The sequence below is a fragment of the Rhopilema esculentum genome, chromosome 4 (genome assembly GCF_057945365.1).
Source record: "Rhopilema esculentum isolate cy_ngs chromosome 4, ASM5794536v1, whole genome shotgun sequence".
In the NCBI taxonomy this organism is placed as follows: Eukaryota; Metazoa; Cnidaria; class Scyphozoa; order Rhizostomeae; family Rhizostomatidae; genus Rhopilema; species Rhopilema esculentum.
Genome location: NC_142818.1, coordinates 8,683,564 through 8,697,126, shown reverse-complemented (window position 1 = coordinate 8,697,126; position 13,563 = coordinate 8,683,564). Strand labels below are relative to the sequence as shown.

Genomic DNA, 13,563 nt, shown 5'->3' with positions numbered 1-13,563 from the left:
GTGGTATGCAGTGGTTAACATACCAATCCACGTTCACTGTACGACGGTTTTCAACTTGAATGGTTGCGACATGACCCGTCTTTGAGAAAAATGACGCAACCATTCTTTTGCCGACGCTTCTGGATCGCCGAAATTTTTGCGGCGGTTTTTCACCTGGAAAGATCCAAATTGAGGATTGGCGCTTTGTCTCTGGGTCAAATTGGTAAACCCAACTTTCATCGCCTGTCACAATGTCATAAACCCGTTTCGACTCCCCTTCATTAAATTTTTGCAGCATAAACTGGCACCAATTGACGCGCTGCTCTTTTTGCTCATCTGACAAGCAATGTGGCACCCAGCGGGCAGCCACTTTCCGAACTTGCAGCATCATAGAATAAGTCATCCGACCATCTTGCCTTAGCATCTTCTCCACAGCGGCAACTGTTTCTGGCACAACAGCAGTTGGGGGCCTCCCTGGGTGGGTCTCATCTTTAAGGCTCTCCCTCCCTCTCTTAAATTCGGCAAACCATCAAAAAACTGTTGCCCTTGAAGGTGCATTATCTCCAAATGTCTGCAGAAGTTGAGCTAGGCACTCTTCTTGTTTCAGCCCCCTTTTAAAATCATAATAAATCATTGCGCGAAAATCACGTCTTTCAAGCTCCATTTTTAACAAATAAGAACATCTAAGGTGCTGAAATTCAAAACCCTTTTTTATTTTTTTCCCGCGCTTGAAATTAACAAAAATTACAAAACATGGGTGAAATAGATGGTACAAGCCACCAAAAAAATTTCAAACTGATATCTCAAGCGGTTACTGAATATCTCAATAATTTTGGAGTGACCCTCGTATTTTGTAAATGTAACGTAAATGTTAGTCCCGTATGAATTTTGTACTTCTTTCTAGAAAGGGCACTGCTCCAGAGTTGAACTGCAAGATGAGGAAAAGGGCCCAGTTTCTTATCTTCTTGCGTTGATCCTCCGCACGTTTCTGCCTTATACTCAAGGACTGCTAGAGCTGAACATTCGAAACATGTGTTGAACTTACTATCATTGATCATCGTTTATTTATTTGTAGAAGGGTAGAAAAACAAATACAGCTATTTTACGGCTAATTACGGCCTTCTAAGCCTTGAGCACTGCAGTCACGCGCCCTGTCCATTTTGCCCTTTTTTACTTAATCAGAAGATAGGCCCTGTTTAGATTATACAAACTCAAATAATACAAGTTGTTGCATTTCTGATTAAAATAATTGCAATCTTTTACCTCCAAACACAGCAAAAACTGTTACCACTGCCTACCTTTTCAGCTGATCATATACGGCGGGACTTGACTTTCATTGACCACTGAAACTGGATGTTGATCCAATGTATCACCTCAAATAGCTTTCTATAGTAATTGCAAGCTTCAATTTACATTGTGCATAAAAAGCTGTTGAAATTTTTAAACTCTCTGTTACTTTGCCTCCAGCACAGTATACAGTTATCTACCTTTGAAGATGTAAATAAACTTCGCTTTATCCGTCCTAAGCTATTGCGTCACGTGTGTTTTGTAGAATCCAGTCAATACCATTTCTACTCGAGTTGCGAAGTGTTTTGGATTGGGTGTGCACAGATACAACGCTAAGCCTCAGTCATTGGCTCAAAATGGAGGATATTTATGTCAACACTTATATTTTGAAATGCTGGAGAGATTCAGAGAAGGTAATTTCATTTGCTGGAATATATCCACAGAAAATCTGGCTAAAAAATTTCTCCTATAGCAGTTAGTTTTTCTTTTTCAACCACAGACTTTCAAAATATATTCAATAATTTAATTGTCTTCTCACTTAAAATGTTAAATTTAGGTCACATTCGCTTAATACAGTTGATTAAACTGTAAATTTTAGTGAGCAAACAGAAAGAACTCATTTATAACAAAAAGGCTTGCATTTACGTAATTTGAAGAGTATTTTCATCAAAATTTCTGTTGTTTCATTCCCAATATCACCATAATGTATTAAATTATGCTATGTTGAATTATATTAAATTATGCATCACATAATTTTTATTGAAATTTCAAACAGAATCTCGGTGCTCATTCTGGCTGGTACTGAAGCGACGTAACCAAAAATTAAAAGTTAAAATATATATGTTAAATTGTGATTGTGAACATTTAGCAAACATCTTAAAAAATTTGGCAGACATCCTAATAGATATACCGATATTTAAACGTTTAACTGACAATGGAAGGTTAAAGATTTTTTCTTATCAAGCCGTTTTTATTGCACCTTTTTGATTGCAACAGACCTGGCCTCATCCACGTGGAATGAAGTACTGGGCCTCAAGCAAGATTCTCCTTGGTGGCTTGTTAGTGTTCTTACTCATCGTTGTCATCTGGTTCCCATTGCTCTTTATGTCCTTCATCAACTCAGCCTATATCAGTAATATTCCTGTAGATGCAACCTTTACACTGAGTGTTGGTGGCTACCAGGTAACATATCATTTGTTTTCACTTTTTCTTAAAGTCTTTTTTCTTTATAAACTCCAGTTGACTCGTATGATTAGCTTATTACAAAATCAAAACTTCTTATAATAATATGAAAATTTTCAACATATCAATTAAGCTTGGGCTAATATTTTTAAGAAGATAAAATTCAAGAATTATTCCAGCACTCTGCTCTTCCAACTTGTGAACGTTTCATTTAAAGGCTTCTGTATACGTCTTGTTGTAAGCAAAGCTCAGTTTATGGTTTCTAAATGTCTATGAAAAATTTATTTGAGGATCAAAATACTGCAAAGTCAATGGGTCTATCTAGGTGGTAAGACCTTGGAACGTTTTGCTTACAAAAAGGGTCGAACGTTCGGCTCCAAAATTCTCTAATTTGATGCAGTCATTCCAATACCTTCGGTCCCTAAGTATGTAACAATTTATCTGCAACCCTTATAAGATCTGTTGAGGCACGTGCCTAAGAACACGCGAGGTAGTGTGGATAAATACTAAAACAACTGCCCTTTCTTTTATTTAAAGTTGAAGGGTGCGTTTTTTATAGCAGTGATATCAACGTTATACTTAGGGAGGAGCTTGCAAGGACTGAAGGTGCATTGGTTTTTCAATGACCTTAGCTATGGCACCAGGGAAGTCGCTAGGTATTTTGTTTAGAGGAGTTGTCCAGGTTCCACTGGCAAACAAAATACTAATGTTATACGTCCTTTATTTGCCGACGAGTTTGAGAATTGACGACGAGGCACTTTTCAGATTTGCAACAGAATTTTTCCAAATGGTTGTCATCCACCGCACAATAGGTTGCCCAAAATGTGGTATCGGGAAACACTTTCAAGAAATTCCAAATATTGAAATAGGAACCAACATATCAGTTAAATATGGGTAAAGAGACCTCGTAATTTAGGATGATCAGGGATTGCTAATGACTGAACCCTTCTCCCCCCCCCTTGGATTTACTTGATCCTTCTACTTACATAGTATTTTCTTGATTTTGCGCATAAATATATGGGTACGATTTACCCTTATTTTATGAATAGTATCTGCTTCCTTTGAATATATAGAGCTTTTCAACCCCAAAAAATATTTATCTATAAAAATTTTTATCCAGATCATTTCACTCCAGTGTTTCGAGCTTCATTCGTTTTGGCCTAAAGCAGGAACCAGCAGTCAATTTATGAGATATTTTCCGATCAACCATCTGCAGTGGGAATCCACTTGAGCAAACTCGAACCCGTTTTTAATACAAAATTTCTTATTTCATCTTTTTTTATTTACACCCTCTTTAAACATTTAATTTTTCATTTATATAATTTGAATAGAGTTTTTATTCGTGAGCACTAGTTTTGTTTGTATTGAAGATATTTAGTTTGGTAAGAAAACAACCAGGATAATTTTTTCTCGCTTTCCATCGCTATGCATACACTACAATGTCCGTCCACTCCCGTTTGTTTATTTTCAAATTGTTTCGATTCTTAAAAAGAAAAGCTTCATCAGCAAATATTTTATAAGTAGATCCGTTTCGCAGTGAAAAGAAATTTTTTAGCCGGTGTTAACCTTGGACAAGAAAACGTTATATAATAGTGTTTAAATGATTGCCATGGTTATCTTAATATATCTGTGAAACGTAGCTGGTTTGAGGTTTTATAACGTGCAGTCCAACTCCTGTATAAACAAGTTCATACAAGGGGCTAGACAGTGACCAAACGGACTAAAGTTGCCTTTAGTTCAAAAACCTAGGATCCCATACATTCAGGGTCCCCAGAAGAATGTTTTCAATGTTATTTTACTTTGAAGCAGTCATTTTCGATGTGATAAGCCTGTGTGATATATCAGTCTAAATGAAGGGAAAATGTGTTGATTACAATTTCATGTTTTGTCTCTATTGTTTTTCTAATGCTTATAACTGGGAGGCCCCAAACTGAAATATTCCTAGGGGCCTCGGCTGCCTCCATTAAGCCACTTCTACTCGTCTACGCATTAAACTGATAATGCTAGATCTATGTTTCTACTTTGAAGATTGAAACTAGGGATGTACAGAAGGAATAACGCTTTCTACTGTTACAGGTTGCTGCAGTTCTGATTGTTTTGAATTTTAAACTGTAAAAAAGTCTTTTTTTTGTTACATAATGTGCTGTTTGCTACCCTGAGCTGCTAACAATTTCTTTCAAGATATTTATTTTTGTCTCGAAGATTATTTTCTTAACTTTTGCTGCTAACTTGAAGCATTTTTAGTCTATTTGTCAGTGTAAACCTCACAAGTCCTAAATATGCTGCCCTGACAAGTTCTGAATATGCCACAGTGTGGGCGTTGAAATTCACGGGGTTGTACAAGGCGTTGTATGATATAGCGTTATGCTTGATCTTTAGACAAAATAGATAGGCTTACATACTTATGATCTAATATTTTTTCGATTTCAGCCTTTGTTTAAGATGAGTGCCCAGCAACAGTTTCTGCATCGTTTAACAGACGCAGATATTGAAGAAATAAGTTCATCAACTGAACTTGAGAAGAGCAAGTACTGGTCCAAAGAAAAGGTTTGTTCATTTCGATGTTTTATCTTGGTATTGTTGACAAATATGGTTTTTGTTTATTAGTATTTTGAAATCACAGTTTTGATCAAAGATGAAAGGGTGAATATGACGGGTTATGTGTCGGTGCTGAAACCTCCGGAATACATTCAGTCGGGAAGGTCAAGGTGCAAAATTACGCAGAGCTAATCTTTCAAAAGTGTTTTAAGATTGATTTTCCGTACATAGGGGAAGAAGTTCTCTAATCATCATTAACTGGACAGTGTGCGGGTAGAGAACCATACACTGTAGAGACTTTAACAACTTATGAAAAAAATTGACTTTAAAACCATTTTAAGAAAAACGGAGCTATTCATGAAAACAGATGTCTCGATTTTCTAGCTGCTTAAGTAACTAAAATAGGTTATCCTCAGTGTGCTTTTTGCAGCTCCTTGGGGTCATGATCAAGAGAGGAATATTATGCAAATTGTTTCCTCCTTTCTTTCCAATTGATGTTGACTGAAGATTTTTTTGGAACCAGGCACGGCAGTACGTTATATTCGAAAGAATGTTATAAATATTTAATGAGAAAATACTGTTTAAGGTATAAGGACGTGTAATTGAAAGACTTGAATTCCATTTGCATTTCACCAGTCGGTCATCGTATGAAAATCTATAATTTTTTTTAACATTGGGAATTTTCGCTTTTGCAATTTTGTTGATAATACTGCAATTTTGTCGTTGGTGTTGCATTGAATCTCATACCGATGTACTCCCATCTTATTTACCAGCCCTTTTTTAAAACAAATTTCCTTCTTCTTAGGCCAAAGCGTTCATTGATGATTATAGAAAGAAAGGCAACATCGTGCGGATAAAAATACTGAGTAATTCAAATTCTATCTGGGCGATAAGTCCACCCTCACGAGAGTTTTTAGTCAAAGAGCTGCAGTCGAACGCAAGTGTTAATATTCGTTTTAAGTACGAGTTTAACAGGTGAGATTTTTGCTTTAGAACCTTTGCACTTCCAACATTTAATCTTGGCAATGAAAGTGACAAACTTGGCCTAAATGGCCTTGCAAAAGTCTTCCTGGGCGTCAGTATGCATGTCCTGTTTGATTCTGCCTAGGCCCGCCAAAACCTAGAGAAGGGACTGGAACCGAGAAAAGAGACTGAAAAGAATCACGCATCAATCCCTCTTCTTGCAGCCTACCTCAAGAAGCAAAACGCTTCTACAGTTCATTTCGATTCTCATCGTCGCAAGCATTTGCATCTCATTTCGCAATATTTGAGACTATGGTGAAAAAAGTTCTTCCGAAGAACAGTTAATCCTAGGATAGATATTTATTTCAGTTTGAAGATGAAGGAAATTCAAGATAACTTTAATGAATGTTTTGATTTTGCAGAGAGCCAAACACCTCGCAAGCAGCGCTCGTTCAAGAAACAGTTTCTGGAACTCATGTCATACCGCTCAAGCCTTATGACAGAATACGAAGGGAACTGCGAAATATTCTTCAAAGTAATGAGGATGGTGGAAAATTGTGAGTAATGCACATTGAGGCGAATTCAAGTAGATTTTTTGCTGAGGAATGATAAATTTAGCACCATATTATAACTATCTTGGTATGGCGAAATCGTGGAATTTACTCGGCAAACTTTTTCAAAGATTACTCTGGTCTGAGGTCTACTTTAAAAGACCTGTATAGAAGCCATCCCCTTCTCAATAAGGCAAATCTATCTCACAAATGTGGCCATGTTGGCTTATAATAGGTAATAGCCTTAAGATTCACGCCTAGCTTACCTCAAAAGAACTAGACTGACATCATATCCTTCTAACCCCCTTTTTTTAAACAACCCAGTACGGTCTCTTATCTTTATGATATATACCGTGGTATTTTTGATACTCTGTGATTCTCTAGCAAAGCAGTTAAGCTTTGTTATCCAATCAGAAAAGTTTCACTACCAGAACAGAGCCATAGTTATAATTCGTTTATCTTAGAATATTTGCCTGTCTTTCAAGTATTTTTAGTTGAGAATTAAAAATGAATATCCAGACATATAAATTCGCTCGCTTTAACAACGGGTCTTTTGTTTTCAGAGTGATAAAGAACCTGTTTCCTACCTTCATCCAAGTGCCAGCCAGTGGCCCTGCGAAGCCTGTTGAGCAGCTAGGCCAAGGCCATTACGTCAAGTGTGTTCTGAAGCTGCGCAAGGGCCCCTTGCCTCAGGTCAATTCAAGCCTCGTGGAATGGTGGGAAATTATTCAGGAGACAAGTCCAGTCTATCCGTCAAAAGACAGTCTGGAAATTATAACTTTCAACGATCTGGTGCCACCACTTCATCTTTCGTTCTTTGCAAGCAAAGGGTAGGTGTTTTGAAGTTTTTAGCTTGGAATATGATTTAGGTTGCTTTCTTTTTAATGCAAAGTCTTTTTTTACTACAGCTGATACTGGAGTGCCACCATAACTGATATTAGTCAAAATGACGTCATCTCGAAAAGCAATGTTGTATTATACGTGCATTTGCGTTTTGATACCATGCTCTTTCATGACTAAGTGCTGCCTCAAAAAGGCTCCTTTGTAGATGTTAATTGGAAGCTCTTTGGGTCCTGTTGCTTATAGTGCAAACCAGTTACCGATAAGATAAGCTGATTAGTGATTATTGATTAATGATTAGTGATTGATGAGCTTTGGCTTTAATACTCTCTCAGTAACTATTGCTGTTACAGAAAGGGGGCACTTTAGGGCGGGGGGGGGGGCAAAACACTCCATCTCTCGTACATCTTTGGCAGAGATTCTATTGTTTCACATGGGGGTCTCTTGAAATCCTTTTGTTTTGGTTGAAATTTTCTAGATTATTTGCAAGAGTGAATTTCCCTCGCAAATGGCATTCAGGACTACGGCACCACTGAACAAAATGTCTCCAATTTCTGTGCATAATCTTGAACCCTCTTTTCCCATCTTCACACAAATTTTCCAATTTTAAACCATTTTTTATTTCGTAAATCCCAGACTCTAGATGATAAGACTACCATTTTCTTTTGATTCGAGTAGCCTCAACTAAAAATCAACTGTTCCTAATTTTGCAATTTTCCTTGTAGGATTATTGGCTTATACGTTGGTTTTGTTTGGTTGATTGGAAAATTTGTACGATTGTTTTTCACATCTGTTTCTTACCGTATCATGTTTGACGAGATGCCTAATGTCAACAAAGTTCTCAAACTCTGCCTGGAGATTTACATGGTGCGAGAGAGCAAGGAACTAAATCTGGAGGAAGATCTCTTTGCCAAGCTTCTTTTCTTATATCGCTCACCAATGACTTTGATTAAATGGACAAAATACAAAAGGTTGTGATAAATTTCTATCCTTTTTCAAATGCATGATCAAATATCTTCGAACCAGAGTACAGAAATTGTGGGGGTTCTCTTGGCAGGTTGTCGAAAGCAAAGGAAAATCACGTCCCTCCCCCAATTATTTTCTAGGTGAGGACAATCAGTTTTCTGTACTGTTGTGTGATTCAATTTTGAATCATTAAATTAACGCAAATTCCTTTTTTGCTGACAGCATCCTTAATTTATGTTTTATTTAATGTTTACTGCAAAAATTTCATTTCTTTGCATTTTTTGACACAACTATTGCATATATATGTAGTATCTGAAATATTTTTTTATCAAAAATATTAAACACTGAAATACTTTTCCGTACTCTGTGGTTCATGATTCAAATGTGTAATTTTTCTAATATAAAATTTATTAATGTTTTAATACTGTATTTCTAGCGATATTTAGAAATTTAAGTGGGACGGGACTATTTATGCAAGATATGGTACAAAATTAGATACATAAGTAGAACTCTTAATTGATATGATAAAAAATTGTTGTTATTGTGTTCTTATATGTTTCTTGTTTCTAAAACTTTGTTGTTTAATGTATGCATCTTTATTTGGTTGTTGTTATCAGTTCGCAAGGTTGTGTTTTAATTTCAATTCTAGTTGTGGAATTTTAAATAGATAAACTATTTGTATGGATAGACAACTTTACAAGTCCTTTTGGCATTTATGTAACATCAGTTCGATTTTCGCATCCCACCATTCGATTTTCATATCAGCAAAATTTGTCGTATGCATTTAAATCCATTACAAATTTGTATTTGAAACATTAGTTAATCGATAGTCTTTGTTGAACCTATAGTTAAATCTTTGTTGTTAATCGAAAAAAATTCTCATGCTGTGTGTGTTAAAATGATATTTTTTAGAATATTTGATATTGTGAAGAATCTGTTAATTTTAAATTTACGGTGGAATATAAATTTCTAATCAATATATTTTACTGCTGATCTTTAAATGTGTTTTAATGTCGGAATCATGGTCCCACATAGTAGAAACTTAACTTTTCCTTTTTCAAGGGTTTGAACAAGGAGAAGCACTTGGAATTATGAAATTGTTGGCAGTGAAAATTTTAGAATCAGAACTTTTAAATTTGTTTATTTGTTAGGCTGAGCTGTCATGAATGAAAAATAGAAAACAGAAGAAACGGACAACCGGGTCCTTCCAAAAAGTTGTTGCATAATGGCAACCCTCTTTGCACAATGTCAAGTTAGAATCTATTATCTTGGGAAAGGCAGTTATCGTGTATACTCCTATGAGACATGAAATCGAAAGCATTTTCTTCTCCTCTCTCCCCGTGCAGATTGGCATAGCCTTTTGGGAATAAATACTTTCCTTTTGCTATTCGAAGGCTTTAGCTACATTGCATTGGAATGCGCTGAGTCACTCGAACAAGTAGTAGTTTCTCTTCAACACACGACTGTAAAGCATTCATTTTCCTCTCAAACACCCTAATGAGCTTGTTTGAGTCAATGTGTGGCAACGCACATCGACCTATGAATGGAATTCGGTCTTTCAAAAATTGCAGGCCTGCAGATACAAGGCACAAATTGGGTCTGTTCGAAAATGACAAAAGTAAGTAGCACTTTAATATGTGTATTAACAAGCCAATGTTTGCTTGCATTCTGTCTACCAAAGTAGAAGCAGTTCTCGCAAGGCCTAACAAGCTCTAAAATGCTGAATTCTTGCAATCCTGTCGATAGCGGAATGGTTAAGAAAATTGCTTTTACGCTACCAGGTCTGGTTTGAAGCGTGGCTCGACCTACGTTTTGAAACAGTGCAGCAGTGAATCAGAGCATGGGGAAAAGCAAAAATTTGTAGGCAGTTGGTAAGTGAACGAAACAGTGCTGCCAATTTTTGAAAAGTTTCTTGCTTGTAGTGCTTCTACTTTCAGATGAAGAGAGAAGTAAATTTAACTTGTTTTACTCTGCCTTTCAGAATTCCATTCACAATGGAATTCCAATTCCATTTAATAACTCCAACATCAAAAACCCGATATTAAAAACTTTCGCATTGAAGGTACGATATGATGGTTCATGCATGGCGTGCTTTGACCTCGTTATGAAAAATTTAATTGCTCACTGAAACATCTTTGTTTATAAAAAATCTGTGTTCACTATATGCAAAAGCCTTTTGTTTTGAGTTTTTACGAAGTATCAGATAAAGTTTCCATTGTATTTTGTCTTTTGAAGCTTAAACTTTCATAGCAGAATCTAGGATAAAACATTTTTCCCAGCTTCATCGTGGATACAGAGAAGATTTCATTGACAAATCGTATATGTTCGCCTATGTAAACTGCATGCTTGCACTGCAAACAATGTAACTGGATTTTGACAAGTCGTTCATTTTGTTGGAGAAGCTTTCGAAACTCTTAAATTAAATATTGATCAAATTAATACATTTCAAAAGCTTCTTCGTTTGTACAGTTGAATTTTGTAATGTGTCATAAATTGACGCATTGTTTCCCTGCGTGCTGTTCTGTGTTCCTTGAGCACTTATTTGATTTGGTAAGGAAACTAACTTAATTCGCCCACATCAAGTCAATTGAAAGACGAATTGCTGAAGATGTTCAATTTCGCAAATTGATATCTTTAAATACTGGCTCTTGAAAAGACATAAGACGATTAAATCTAATTCTGATTACAGCATGGAAATTCTTCTTGGGATGATTATGTCAGAAAATATGAACATAAGTAATTAAATGGATTGTGCTGCAAAAGACACAATTGCTGTTTGAGTAAGAATGTGTACTGAAAAAAGTAAATTTCCTGCGTTAGTTTATCAAAAATTTCAGATTTGATTATATACATAGCTTAGAAGCTATTATGAAGGGGGTAGCTTGCAACAGAGAGTTAGCCCTTTATGTCGCTGGAAACGGGATTCATCTTAGAGCCAGACCAAAAGCGTAGTATAATCAAAGCAGGGAAGCAAATGATCGTTTGCCTCATTTACATTATATGCCAAAAGTTGATATGCTTATGAACATTCTTCTGAAAACATTTCTTTAAAAATAATCATGACCAAAATATTTGATTTCGTTTCAACAGTCCCCTACAAATCTTTCTGCTTGTTGGTTCATGAACGCCTCAGTTTCAAGTTCCCTATGTTTTCCTTCAAGATGTTTTGGCTCAAACTGCGCTCTGGATGAAGTCAATGTAGTTGTTTCCTTTGATAAAACAACCATTCTGTACTTTCAAGCTAATTTCTCCTTCAGCTCTTTGTGGTTTTAGTTGGCAACTACCAGAAATCTTAATTCTTCCTACAAATGACTTCAGAGCAAATTGTGAACAGAAGTGGAGACAGAATACATCCTTGCCAACATGTCACTAAGTGGACCGCTTTTCCACTCTACGGCATTTTGTTTGCCAGTTTATAAGTATTCAATTCTCTGTCGTTGCAGGCAAAGTCGAGGCTTCCAGATATTCAATGTTGATCTCAGACAGACTTTATAATATGATAGTAACGCGCAGATCAAGCCCTTCTGCATTTGAGTCTGATACAATTATTAAATTTGTAAACAAGCTGAATTGAAAGAGTAGTAATAGTGAATGAAGCTTATCGAATCTTATTACGTACCACGACGATGAAGATGCGAGATATGCCCCAGCATTTGATAATGTTGTGCGCATTGAAAGCCATATAGATTTGAATTAAAAGTGTGTTGTTCGATTTTTCGATGCCGTGTAGCGATTAACTAATTTACTTACGTCATCAGAAGGGTGGCTAGCAGATTGAGCTTGTGTCTACTTTAGATGCAGATGCTGTTTTTGTCATGTAATGTTTAATTGCAGCCATGCTTACAATGTTATCATTGCTCATCAAGACCTTTCAAATCCTATACTTAGAAAAAGTTTTTTCAGCGAGGTTTAGCTAGTCCCCTCCCTGTTTAGAGATTTGTCGAAACTGACAATTTACTGTTTCCCATTCACTTGCAAAAATATGTTTCAAAGTATGTTTTGTCAACCCCTCCCTACAATTTAATCCCCAGGACACAAAGCAAAGCGTGTGACTAAGCAACGTATGACTTTTTGCAATTACGAGACTAATTAGCTTTTTAGTGGGTACTGGAGGTTATTTATTTGGTGAAGCAAATAAGTTTACGATGCACGTTAGAAAACGACGAAAAGGCCTTGAATATGTGGAATTGAAAAAAATTGAAGTAATAAGAGTTGCTTACTTTGAATTTAAGATGCACACTGCTGGCCCTTACGCGCATGTTTTTAGCACCTACTTCTACCATTTCCTGATACATAAACAAATTGTATTTTAAAATCATAGTTTTTTACTAACATTTGCTTCCGTGAAGAAAAATAAACAGTGCAAGTTAAGTCGAGTAATATTAAATTTCTTAGATTTCCCATGATCCCCTGGCCATTGCTCAACCGAAATAGCCAGTTACGGTACTACAAAGATTGTTCCTAGCCATTTCTGAACTACGTGAGTTGGTTGCTTAGGATGCGGATCGAGAACTTGGTCGTTCGGGAAACCCGGTCCCTAATTAATGTAGACATGTAGATAATGGTAATTATGTCAGCCAGGGAGCAAAAACTGCTTCGAGGCCTTCCGGGTCTTGCAAGTGTGTCGTATATTCTTTATGATAAATCTCAAGCTTAAGTTGCTGTAGTTATATGGAAATGCACTATTAGACCTTCTTAAAGGAAACATGGATTTATTTCGTATTTTCAATGGGAATAAGGGAAACATTTTGAAAAGATTTCGAGAGTTTTTAAGGAACATTCAAGAAACAATATTGGGAAAAAAAGAGATTTTTGAACAACTTTTTGGGAACATAGGAAGCCCCCCCCCCACCAGGGGTGCTTAAAGACCCTGATTATCAATCCACTATCTTTTGTGTGATGGCACAGTTACTTTATAACTGATACTCGTTTCTCTGATATCATAATGTCACTGGCTGATGCCAATGGATGGGAATATGTTAGTAGTGCAAGCAGAAAGCAAGAATTCCCAAAAACAGTGCTTATCAACAAATGTAAAAAAATTGATACCGTGCAAAAGAACGCCAAAAATGGTCTCAAAAATAATTTAGGATTTCCTTTTCCTTTCAAGTGAAAATATGTTTGAGTATGCTTGAGTGCTTTTCTACTAAATTGACATTGGTCAAATCAATACGTGTTGGTAAAGGAACACACAAATGTAATGGGTGGGTGTTACATTTCAACCCATGTTTGGTCGAGGACGTATAAAAAAGTTGAT

The 13,563-nt window shown here is 36.3% G+C and overlaps 1 protein-coding gene across 1 annotated transcript in view; it reads left to right on the top strand.

Moving 5' to 3' along the window:
• The window catches only part of LOC148960391 (piezo-type mechanosensitive ion channel component 1-like), a 37,985-nt gene extending 28,686 nt beyond the window's left edge, over positions 1–9,299 (top strand). The window contains exons 38-44 of the mRNA XM_089116160.1: positions 1,532–1,679; positions 2,263–2,448; positions 4,879–4,995; positions 5,792–5,961; positions 6,372–6,506; positions 7,064–7,330; positions 8,066–9,299. Of these exons, the coding sequence (XP_088972286.1) occupies positions 1,532–1,679; positions 2,263–2,448; positions 4,879–4,995; positions 5,792–5,961; positions 6,372–6,506; positions 7,064–7,330; positions 8,066–8,318 (1,276 nt within the window). The 3' untranslated portion in view covers positions 8,319–9,299. The remainder of the gene's footprint in view (positions 1–1,531; positions 1,680–2,262; positions 2,449–4,878; positions 4,996–5,791; positions 5,962–6,371; positions 6,507–7,063; positions 7,331–8,065) is intronic.
• Positions 9,300–13,563: the final 4,264 nt, after the last annotated feature.